This window comes from Penaeus monodon, chromosome 37, assembly GCF_015228065.2.
Source record: "Penaeus monodon isolate SGIC_2016 chromosome 37, NSTDA_Pmon_1, whole genome shotgun sequence".
Lineage (NCBI taxonomy): Eukaryota > Metazoa > Arthropoda > Malacostraca > Decapoda > Penaeidae > Penaeus > Penaeus monodon.
Genome location: NC_051422.1, coordinates 2457026 through 2468908, shown reverse-complemented (window position 1 = coordinate 2468908; position 11883 = coordinate 2457026). Strand labels below are relative to the sequence as shown.

At 45.5% G+C, this 11883-nt stretch overlaps 1 protein-coding gene across 1 annotated transcript in view; it reads left to right on the top strand.

Annotated features, from left to right (window-relative positions):
• The window catches only part of LOC119596025 (protein vestigial-like), a 95421-nt gene extending 86527 nt beyond the window's left edge, over positions 1–8894 (top strand). The window contains exons 4-7 of the mRNA XM_037945121.1: positions 1922–2142; positions 5271–5420; positions 5964–6081; positions 6404–8894. Of these exons, the coding sequence (XP_037801049.1) occupies positions 1922–2142; positions 5271–5420; positions 5964–6081; positions 6404–6456 (542 nt within the window). The 3' untranslated portion in view covers positions 6457–8894. The remainder of the gene's footprint in view (positions 1–1921; positions 2143–5270; positions 5421–5963; positions 6082–6403) is intronic.
• The last annotated feature ends 2989 nt before the right edge of the window (positions 8895–11883 follow it).

Sequence of the window (11883 nt, the reverse complement as noted above, 5' to 3'; positions counted from 1 at the left end):
CCCCTCTCTCTTCTCTTCTCTTCTTCCTCCCCTCTCTCTCTCTCTCTTTCTCTCACTCACTTGCTAGATTTATTTATGAGAGTATATGTCAAATACTGATTGGTTTAATTCAGTTCTGCCTAAAAGTGAAACGTGCATTTTTAAGAATTTGTTAATAAAAAAAAAGGAAAAAAAATTATAACATTGATAAATAAACTCAAATTTTCTCTAATTCTCTCTCTCTCTCTCTCTCTCTCTCTCTCTTCTCCCCAGACCCTCTCTTCTCTCCTCTCCTCTCACTCCCCTCTCTCTCTCTTCTCTCCTTCTCTCCTCTCCTCTCTCTCTCTTTTCCCTCTCCTCTTCTCTTCTCTCCTTCATCTCTCCTCTTCTCCCTCCCTCTCCTTTCTTCCCTTTCGTCATCCTTCGTTGCTTTCAATGATCAACGTCTCTTCCCCTTCCTCTTCCATGTTTACCCCGCGTATCTCTTCTTCCATCTTCGTACCTTCTTTATTCTGTGCTCCATGCATACCGTTCTCCTCGGTTAAGCTTTTTCTTTTTTTCTCTCTTTCTCTCTTCGCTTATTTTCTTCTGCTCCGTGTCGCATTCGTCCATTCTCTCTTTATTCGCTTTTATTTCCGTTTGTTTTGTCCCTGAACATTAACGTCTGTTTCTCTTTTTCTCTTTCTCTGTCTCCTTCTCTTCCTTCTTATGTCCCTTTTTTCCCCTTCTTGCTCTCCTCCCCTCTTCTTCTTCTCTACCTTCCCCTTCTTCCTCTCTTTTCTTCCCGTACTCTTCTTCTTCCCCACCATCCCACCCCCCTTCTCCACCACACCGTACCTTCCCCCTTCCCCCTTCCAACTCCTCTTACCTTCTCCCCAACCATTCATTCTTCCCTCTTTCTTCCTCCCCAAGCTTCCCCTCCTCTCTCTCTCTCTCTCTCTCTCTCTCTCTCTCTCTCTCTCTCTCTCTCTCTCTCTCTCTTCTCTCCTCTCTCCTCTCTCTCTCTCTCTCTCTCTCTCTCTCTCTCTCTCTCTTTCTCTCTCCTCTTTTTCCCCTTCACCTCTCCTTTCACCTCCATCCCACCTCTTCCCCCTCCTCCTCCTCTTCCCCTTCACCTCCCCTTCCACCTTCCTCCACTTCCTCCCCTTCCCCCTCCATCCCCCCTCTTCCCCCTCCTCCCCTTCCCCCTCCATCCCACCTCTTCCCCCTCCTCCCCTTCCCCCTCCATCCCACCTCCCCCCACCCCTCCACCCCCCACCTTTCCTCCGTGCATACCGCGCGACGCGAGGCACGGAGGCCGCACTAAGGACCAGTTCCAACCCTTGCTTTTTGCCTGCGTTGCCGTAGAGGGCGACCCGGAGTTGCCCTGTCGCTTGGTCTCCTCCGGCGGTTGTCATAAAGCTTTGGGGGTTATGAGATGCGGCACTCACTGGGCGGTATTGTGGTGGTATTTTGGTGTTTTTTTTTTGGGGGGGAGGGAGGGTCGGTGAAGGTTGAAAGTTCTTGGATTCTCCTTCTCTCTCTTTTTCTTTTCTTTTCTTTCTTTCTGTTTCTCTCTCCTCTTCTCTTCTCTTCTCTCTCTCTCTCTCTATTCAGGGGGAAGGTATGCAGGATTTGTGCGTATTTGGGTGTCGTTTGGGTATACATTTGAGTGGTATTTCTGTGTGTGTGTTTGTGTGTGTATGTGTGTGTGTGTGTGTGTGTGTGTGTGTGTGTGTGTGTGTGTGTGTGTGTGTGTGTGTGTGTGTGTGTGTGTGTGTGTGTGTGTTGTGTGTGTGTTCGTGTGAGTGTGAGAGCGCATTAAGGCCAATCTCCAACCGAAGCCAAGCACTCAAACTTCCCCACAGCAAACTCACCACCTTCACTCCCAGCACGTAACACTTCCCTCTCCCGCTACCCTTTCCACTTGGATTCTCATTTCGTTTCCCCTTTTTCCTTTCAGCTTCGTCGCCCATGTCGTCCCGGAACTTCCCTCCGTCGTTCTGGAACAGCAACTACCAGGTGCCGTCGACGTCGTCAGCCTCCTCGTCGCGCCCCCCGAGCCTGGCTGGGCACCTGACGGGGGCGTCGCCGGCGGACCTCTACGACCCTTACCACAGCGGCCTCCACTCGCTCCAGGCTCCCGCGCCGGACCCGTGGGCGGCCTACTCCTTCTCCTCGCAGGTGAGCGTCGTTGGCATGAAGGAAACCGCCTTTTTTTTATTCATTCTACTCTTTCTTTACTTTTTTTCTTGTCTGCCTTTCCTTTCTCTTCCTCTCTTTTTTTTCCTTCTCTTCTTTTCTTTTTCTTGCCTGCCTTTCCTGTCCTCTTCCTCTCTTTTTGTTTTTCCTTCTCTTCTTCCTCTCTATCACCCTCTCTTCCCCTTCCCCGCCCTCCCCCCTTCTGTCTATCATCCCCTCTTCAATTTTTCTATTTTCTTCCCCTCTCCTTCTTCCCCACCATCCTCTCTCCCCCATCTCCCTCCACCTCCCCACCATCCTCTCTCCCCCATCCTCCACCTCCCCACCATCCTCTCTCCCCCATCCTCCACCTCCCACCATCCTCTCTCCCCCATCTCCCTCCGATCCTCCCACGAAGAACCATCCTCTCTCCCCCATCTCCCTCCACATCGCCACCTCCTGTCTCCCCCAATCCCTCCACCCCCCACCATCCTCTCTCCCCCCATCTCCCTCCACCTCCCCACATCCTCTCTCCCCATCGCTCCACCTCCCCACCATTCCTCTCATCCCCAGCCTCCACCTCCCCACCATCCTCTCTCCCCCATCTCCCCTCCACCTCCCCACCATCCTCTCATCGCCCCATCCTCCACCTCCCCACCATCCTCTCTCCCCCATCCTCCACCTCCCCACCATCCTCTCTCCCCATCTCCCTCCACCTCCGCCCCCATCCTGTCTCCCCACCCTCCACCTCCCCCATCCTCGCTCCCCCATCTCCCTCCACCGTCCCCACCATCCTCTCTTCGCCCCACCCTCCACCCTCCCCACCATCCTTCTCCCCCACCCTCCCCCTCCCCACCATTCCTCTCTCCCCCATCTCCCTTCCACCTCCCCACGTTCCTGGTCTCCCCCATCCTCCACCTCCCCACCATCCTCTCTCCCCCATCCTCCACCTCCCCACCATCCTCTCTCCCCCATCCTCCACCTCCCCACCATCCTCCTCTCCCGCCATCTCCCTCACCTCCCCACCATCGCACTCTCTCCCTCAACTCCCCCATCTCCCTCCACCTCCCCACCATCCTCTCTTCCCCCCATCTCCCTCCCACCTCCCCACCATCCTCTCTCCCCCCATCTCCACCTCCCCACCATCCTCTCTCCCCCAATCCTCCACCTCCCCACCAATCCTGTCTCCCCCACCCTCCACCTCCCCACCATCCTCTCTCCCCCCTCTCCCTCCACCTCCCCACCATCCTCTCTCCCCCATCCTCCACCTCCCCACCATCCTCTCTCCCCCATCTCCCTCGCACCTCCCCCCATCATCTCTCCCCATCTCCCTCCACCTCCCCACCATCCTCTCTCCCCCATCCTCCACCTCCCCACCATCCTCTCGTCCCCATCCTCCACCTCCCCCCATCCTCTCTCCTCCAATCTCCACCTCCCCACCATCTCTCTCCCCCATCTCCCTCCACCTCCCCACCATCCTCTCTCCCCCATCCTCCACCTCCCCACCATCATCTCTTCTCTCACCAACCCCATCCTCCCCCTCCCACCTCCCCAACCATCCTCTCTCAGTAGCGCCCCATCCTCCCACCCCAACAACCTCCCGCCCCCACCCACCATCCTCTCTGGCTCTCCCTTCCCCCATCTCGCCTCCACCTCCCCACCATCCTCTCTCCCCCATCTCCCTCCCACCTCCCCACCATCCTCCTCTCCTTCCTCTCTTTCGTCCCCATCTCTCTCCCTCCACCTCCCCTCCCCACGCATCCTCCTCCCCACCCTCCACCTCCCACCACCTCTCATGCTGATCCACTCGTCCCAGACCCGCTCTCCTCTGCTTAATCCCCCATCTCCCTCCACCTCCCACCATCCTCTCTCTCCTCTCTGATCCAGCCCCATCCTCCACTCCCAACCATCCTCTCTCCCCCATCCTCAACTCCCCACCATCCTTCTAGTCTCCCCATCCTCCCACCTCCCCAACACCATCCTCTCCCCCCATCCTCCGTCGACCTCCCCACCATCCCTCGTCTCCCCATCCTCCACCTCCCCACCATCCTCTCTCCCCATCCTCCCCGTCTCCATCCCTCCACCTCCCCCCCTCCTCTCTCCCCCATCTCCCTCCACCTCCCCACCATCCTCTCTCCCCATCCTCCACCTCCCCACCATCCTCTCTCCCCCAGCTCCTCCACCCTCCCCACCATCCTCTCTCCTCCCTACCCCAATCTCCCCATCTCCCTCCCCAACCTCCCCCCAACACCCAATCCACTCTCCCCACCATCTCCCTCCATCCTCCCCACCATCCTCTCTATCCCCATCTCCCGTCCACACTGCCCCATCTCCCTCCACCTCCCACCATCCTCTCTTCCCCCATCCTCCACCTCCCCCACCATCCTCTCTCCCCCATCTCCCTCCACCTCCCCACCATCCTCTCCTCCCCCTCTCCTCCACCTCCCCACCATCCTCTCTCCCCCATCTCCCTCCACCTCCCCACCTCCCTCTCCCCCATCTCCCTCCACCCCCACCATCCCTCCCCCCCACCCTCCACCTCCCCACCATCCTCTCTCCCCCATCTCCTCCACTCCCCACCATCCTTTCTCCCCGCATCGTCCCTCCACCTTCCCCACCATCCTCATCTCCCCCATCCCCACCGATCCCCACCATCCTCTCTCCCCCATCTCCCCCACCTCCCACCATCCTCTCTTCCCCCATCTCATCTCCCTTCCACCTCCCCACCTCCTGTCCTCCCCCCCCTCCACTCCCCACCATCCCTCTCTCTCCCCCATCTCCCTCCACCTCCCCACCATCCTCTCTCCCCCATCTCCCTCCACCTCCCCACCATCCTCTCCCCCATCCTCCACCTCCCCACCATCCCTCCCCCCCACCCTCCACCTCCCCACCATCCTCTCACCTCCTCTTCCCTGTCTATCACCCTATGTCTATCACTCTCACCACCCCTTTTATCACCTATCCAAACCTCTCCACGCTTTCTCAATTCACACTTATCCCCTTAAAAAAATGAATAAATTAATTAATTTAAAAAATATGAAAATTAAAATAAATAAAAAAAATAAATAAATAGATAAAAATAAAAAAATAAAAAAATGAAGTGAAAGTAAAACATTCGCATGACATTGCAGGCTTATGGGCACCGCAGCGTGGCTCATGACGTGTACCAGGCTGCCATGTCTTCTGTCCCTTCGTCTTCGAGGCCGTATCACCAGTACTCATCGCTCTCCTTCCAGCCACACCTTGCCAGGCTGCCCGGGGTGTCAGCCGTCACTTCACAGGTGAGAGAGAGAGAGGGGGGGAGGGGGGGAAAGGGAGGGAGGGGGGAAGGAAGGGAGGGAGGGGAAGGGAGGGAGGGAGAGGGAGAGGGAGAAGGAGAGGGAGGGAGAGAGAGAGAGTGAGTGTGAGAGAGAGAGAGAGAGAGAGAGAGAGAGAGAGAGAGAGAGAGAGAGAGATTTGTAGTCCAGAATGCGAGTTATTCTTGATTTTTTTTTTTTTTTTTTTGGGGGGGGGATGTATGTTATGACGTAAATACGAATTTGTATTCATGTATTTATAAACTAGGTGAGAGAGATATCCGTTGTCTTGAATTTGAATTTATAATTACGTATGTATAATTATAACAGAATTTTAGAGAGAGAAAGGCGATATATCAAATAAGAAGATGCATTTTAGAATATATATGTGAATAGCATGAAATCGAAATGATTTGGTGTTTTGTACATGCCTGTAGTGAAAACAGCACATAAGCGAATGAAAAAAGTGTTTTAAATCATTTTGATATTCAATGTCAAAATGCTCACAATCCCATTCATCCATTGCAGATGCCTATGGCGAAACCTGACAGTTGGGGCGCCCGCTACCACGAGGCCTTCAGTAATCCGGAACTGGCCCACGGCCTCGACACCAATTATTCGGCACCTCACTACCCGAACGTCCCAGGTGAGGAGAAACTCGGGAACGGGCCTGTCTTTCTTTTTTCTCTCTCTCTTTCTCTTTATGTCTATGTTTATATTCCTCTAACTCTCTCTCTCTCTCTCTCTCTTCTCTCTCTCTCTCTCTCTCTCTCTCTCTCTCTCTCTCTCTCTCTCTCTCTCTCTCTCTCTCTCCATATATCAGTCTTTCTATCTACCGATTAGTTTATCTTTTTTATACATGTTTTATACATGTGTTGTTGTTAATTAAATTGCCATTAAACTATAACCCCATAACTTAAAAAAAAAATCCCCATCACTGATACCAAAATATCCTTTCCATCCTTCAGGACTAGAGACCGGAGTCCCCCAGGAAGGTGCCAAGGATCTCTACTGGTTCTAGACGAAGACGCAGACGAAGACGAAGCTCCCCCCCCGCGTCTTCTGCGACGTCGCTGCATGGCGAGGAAGGTCAAAGGTCGTCTACGCTGACCCCAATTGCCAGGGGAGGAGCCTGCTGAGTATTATCCATGTGCCAAGTGAAAGAGGCAGCCGGGCGTGCGGGACAGTGTGTTTGCTTGAGAAAATACAGTCGAGTCTCGCAGACCATCGACTGTTGTTACAGTGTCCATCATATCCTCTGATAATAGGATTACGAAAGATAATGATGATACTAAGAATAGAAATCACTGATCGTATATTGACCAACATACTCTGTGAACAATGTGCTTAAGCCGAGAGTATAACCAGTGTCAATATATAAACTACGAGATCGCGTGTGCAGAGCGCTGTCGAAATGGAGGCACAATCACAAAACGAAGGTGCTAATATGGTGTCAAAAATATACAAAAATATCACGACAAGTAGACTATATATTTTTGTTGATCACACATACAAAAAAAAGAAGAAGAGAAATGTACAAACTGGAGTTTTTATTTCACATTGCTAATGCTTTAAACTATTTTGTTAGGTTAACTGTACAGTTTGTTGTCAGCTGCGGTATCCATAGGAGTACTTTTTAGTTATGCTGTACAGTCTGTTCTCAGTTGCAGTTATCTATAGTTGTACATTTAGTTGTGCTGTTTTGCTACTTTCACGAGGTCATGAGGAGGAGATTCCCAAACGAAGAAAAAAAAATACACACCGCATGGCAAGGGATTTTCTTTTCTTTTTTTTCTGCTTTTCATTTTCGTTTTTTTTTTTTTTTTTTTTTTGAACTGTCGCCTTTTCTCTTCTTGTCCCTCTCTCTTTGTTTTCTTTTGGTTCTATGTATACATTTTTTTTTTATTATTATCTTTTCATTATATTGTTAGTCGATTTTCTGTTTTATGATCAGGGTAAGCTATCAGGTGAATTAATTAATATAAACTACAATGAAAAATAAAACAGATCGGCTTTAATGATAAATAATCACACACACACACACACACACACACACACACACACACACACACACACACACACACACACACACACACACACACACACACACACACACGATGAAAATACAACACAAAAATAAATAAAGTCCCATGAAAATAACAGAAATGCAATACAAAAAAAAAATTCAATCCCTTTCTCACTCGTTTGATAACGAGGCGGAATCTCCTTCTATGAATCTTACTTAATCTTCATCAATTTAATTTAATTACGTTGTAGTTTATGCAACCAAGGACTATTGACATATCATTTACTAATTTTGTGGGAAGCAAGAGAACTGATAACGTTTGTATGTACATATGTAGGCCGTTACCATATATCTGGGGAATTCTTCTTGTAAACTAATATTTATTGACATTTTAACACTTCATTCTTTTTAAGTTATTTATTATGTTATTTTAAGGTACGTGAATTCCTAGGGTATATGAATATCTGTAATGATGGATGTATAAAGTGTTTTCTTTGACCGGAATATCTATGCAGGAATGATATTCGTTATATATACTACAAAAAAAATAATGTTGTATGTTGATGGGAAACCAAATAAAGACCTGTGTTTTGTTTGGGGTCGAGAGGGGGAGGTTACACGGCCTTCCCCCACCCCACCCCCTCCGAACGCACTCCCAAAACGGTAATTTTTTTCCCCAGTGTGTAACCATGGTACTTTATTCATTGCTTCTGTTCTTGGAATTCATCATGAAGGGAATTTTAAAAAAGGCGTATTTGCGGGGCAAGGTTCACAGCGTAAGAACAGGTCAGCGGGTCCTGGCTGTTCAGAATTCAAAGGTATTGTGTTCAAGGTGAACAGATTGAGAACGTACCTCTGTTATTTACTTATTTTTAAAAAATTATTTGTATGTTTTTGTTAAAGTTCCTTTGTATATTCAGGTTCCTTTTTACAGATTGCTCTTAATCTAATAAAAGATATATAATGTTTAAAATATTAGTCATTCTTTCTGTCAAAGCACTAATTGGATTCAAACAGTAATGCAAAATGCTTCTGTCGTTTTTTTTAAGCAAAGAAAATACACAACTTCCACGAAATAAAATTGAAGTATTAATAAAAATCCCGAGACGAACAAAAAATTATAGCAATAAAGATAATAATGTCATATATATGAAAAACTTACAGAAACAGAAGCCTTGTCTGAAGTATGTGGTTACAGACGACATCACACTGGCGGGTATGATAAGCAGTTATGGGTCTTGCAATGAATAAAGACATCACATTGATGGCTCTTAGATCATTGCTAGCGTTGCAGAAGTGGATTTGTGAGGGTACGGTGTTGAAGCGTTCTGATAACGTCACGGTTGTTGCATGTCCGTCTCAGGTTGTGGGAAAGAAGGATGTATGTGTTGTTTGATCCGAGAAATTTGTAAATAAATGGTGTTTATTACATACTAGGATGTTTTTCTTGGGATTTTACCTTTACTCGCTGAAAATATATTGTAAATGTAACTTGTACGTACACTCCTACTCGTAAACAGTACTTTTTTAAGTAGTTGTTTTAGTTTCATTGCCATAATTCGGTTAACCAGTTGAATTATGTTAAGCATGTAATCACATCTATTGCGCATGACGAAAAAAATGTGCTAAACTGCGAATAGAAATGAATTTACAGAAATGCAAAAATACAAAAAATAATCTCTAATCTCTCTAACCATGCTGTGTCTCTCTCTCTCTCTCTCTCTCTCTCTCTCTCTCTCTCTCTCTTCTCTCTCTCCTCTCTCTCTCTCTCTCTCTCTCTCTCTCTCTCTCTCTCTCTCTCTCTCCTCTCTTCTCCTCCTCTCTCTCCCTTCTCTTCTCTCTCTCCTCTCTCTCTTCCTCTCTTCTCTCCTCTCTCTCTCTTCTCTCTCTCTCTCTCTCTCTTCCTCTCTCCTCTCTTTTCTCTCTCTCTCTCTCTCTCTCTCTCTCTCTCTCTCTCTCTCTCTCTCTCTCTCTCTCTCTCACTCGAGAGAGAGAGAGAGAGATTGGTAATTACAGAAATACAGAGAAAGGGGGTAAAAGAAAGATATATATATACATATAAATACATATATATGTACACACACATATATACATATATATACATATATAACACACACACACACACACACACACAACACACACACACACACACACACACACACACACACAACACACACACACACACACACATATATATATATATATATATATATATATATATATATATATATATATATATATATATATATATGTATGTATATATATGTATATATTTTTTTCTTTCTCTGTATTACTGCGATTACCAATCTCTCTCTCTCTCTCTCTCTCTCTCTCTCTCTCTCTCTCTCTCTCTCTCTCTCTCTCTATGTATATATATATATATATATATATATATATATATATATATATATATATATATATATATATACATTTATACATATATATACACACACACTGCCGCTGTCCACACGGTATGTAATGCGGGTGCATAATCATATATAATCATAGTTTACATTTTTATTTCATACTGGGCAGAACTTGTGCTCGATATACAATTTCTCGTGCAACCCCCCCCCCCCCCTTCATACAATAAAAATTATTTCTCACGTTGAATCGGAAATCAAAAGCTTAAAAAAATAAGTAAATACATGAGATTAGATAATCATTGAAAGTATGCTATTCTAAACGTGTGAAAAGAAGATAGTGATATACAAGAAAATTTGTTAATGGTTGTGTAAATAGGCACTGATAAAGGTGATGATAATAAAGATAATAATAATGATAACAAGTACAGCAATAATAATAATAATAATAATAATAATAATAATGATAATAATAATAATAATAATAATAATAATAATAACAATAATAATAACAATTATGATAATAACAATATTGATGATGATAATAATAATAATAATATAATAATAATAATAATAATAATAATAATAATAATAATAATAATAATAATAATAATGATAATAATAATAATAACAATAATAATGATAATAATAATAATAATAATAATAATAATAAGAAGAAGAAGAAGAAGAAGAAGAAGAAGAAATGATAATAATAATAATAATGATAATAATAATAATAATAATAATAATAATAATAATAATAATAATAATAATAATAATAATGATAATAATAATAATGATAATAATAATAATAATGATAATAATAATAATAATAATAATAATAATAATAATAACAACAACAACAACAGCAACAACAACAACATCAGTATCATTATTATGGACCAAAAATAGGCCTGGATTATAGGGTCATACGAATTTCTCCCTGATAGTTTGTGCGTTAAGGGTGGCTGGCGTTCGTTTCTTCGTCTGAGCTGGGTCCTGTTGTAAACTTTTACCATAATAATGATGATATTAATAAAATATAGGGATGAAGACAATGAGTAAGATAATAAAAAGTATTTACGGTTAATGCCACAGTGAAACAAATATCAATAATGGCAAATTACACGGTAATGATAATAATAATTATTATTTTCATAATTCTTGCAAAAAAGGAAGTAGTTTCCCCTACTTAACTTTCATTTTCTATCATTATAAATAGTTATTATTTTCTTTGAAACTAAGATTTTATGGTCAACTATTTCATTTATACATATACTCGCATTTGCACGCGCATGTGTATAGAAACACCCGCACACGCACACACACACACGCACACACATATGCACACACATACACACACATACACACACATACACACACACACACGCGCGCGCGCACAGACATACATACATACACACACACATACACGCACATACACACACGCACGCACGTATGTGTGTGTGTGTGTGGAGTGTAGAAAAGAGAAGTTGTGCGGTTAGGAAGTGTGTGTACGCAAGTGGCTGATGAGGCCTAGTCTAGCTCGGAATGTTCTGTCACAGCGAGTGCACGTCAAGGAGCCTGGGCAGCCTGGCAGGGTTGGATGAGTTTCCGTTGATCTTTCCTAGTGTTTCTCTATCTTTTGGCGGCATTAATGCGCGCGGATTCATAGGCAATGGTCTCAAGTCTGATGAGCGATCTCCATGCAGGACGATCAGCGGGAAGATCTTCCCACCGGTTAGGGTCAATGGATACCTCTTTCATAGCTGACTTGAGGGAGTCCTTGAAGCTGAGCTTTGGTCTATCTCGTGAGCCCAAAAGGAGCTCTCCGAAGAGGAGTTAATCCTTTTCTCATGACGACGGTAGATAGTCCTCGACTCCCCAGCATAGAGCAGACTGGTAAGCACTACAGCCTTGTACACCAAGGTTGAGGGTGCTCCCTTTCCGCTTCCAGACTGAGGTATGCAAGCCTCCAAAAGATGAACTTGCTTTGTCAGTCCCTGAGTTAACTTCAGTGCCGATATGGATTTGTCTTGAGAGAATGCGTCCCAGGTATGTG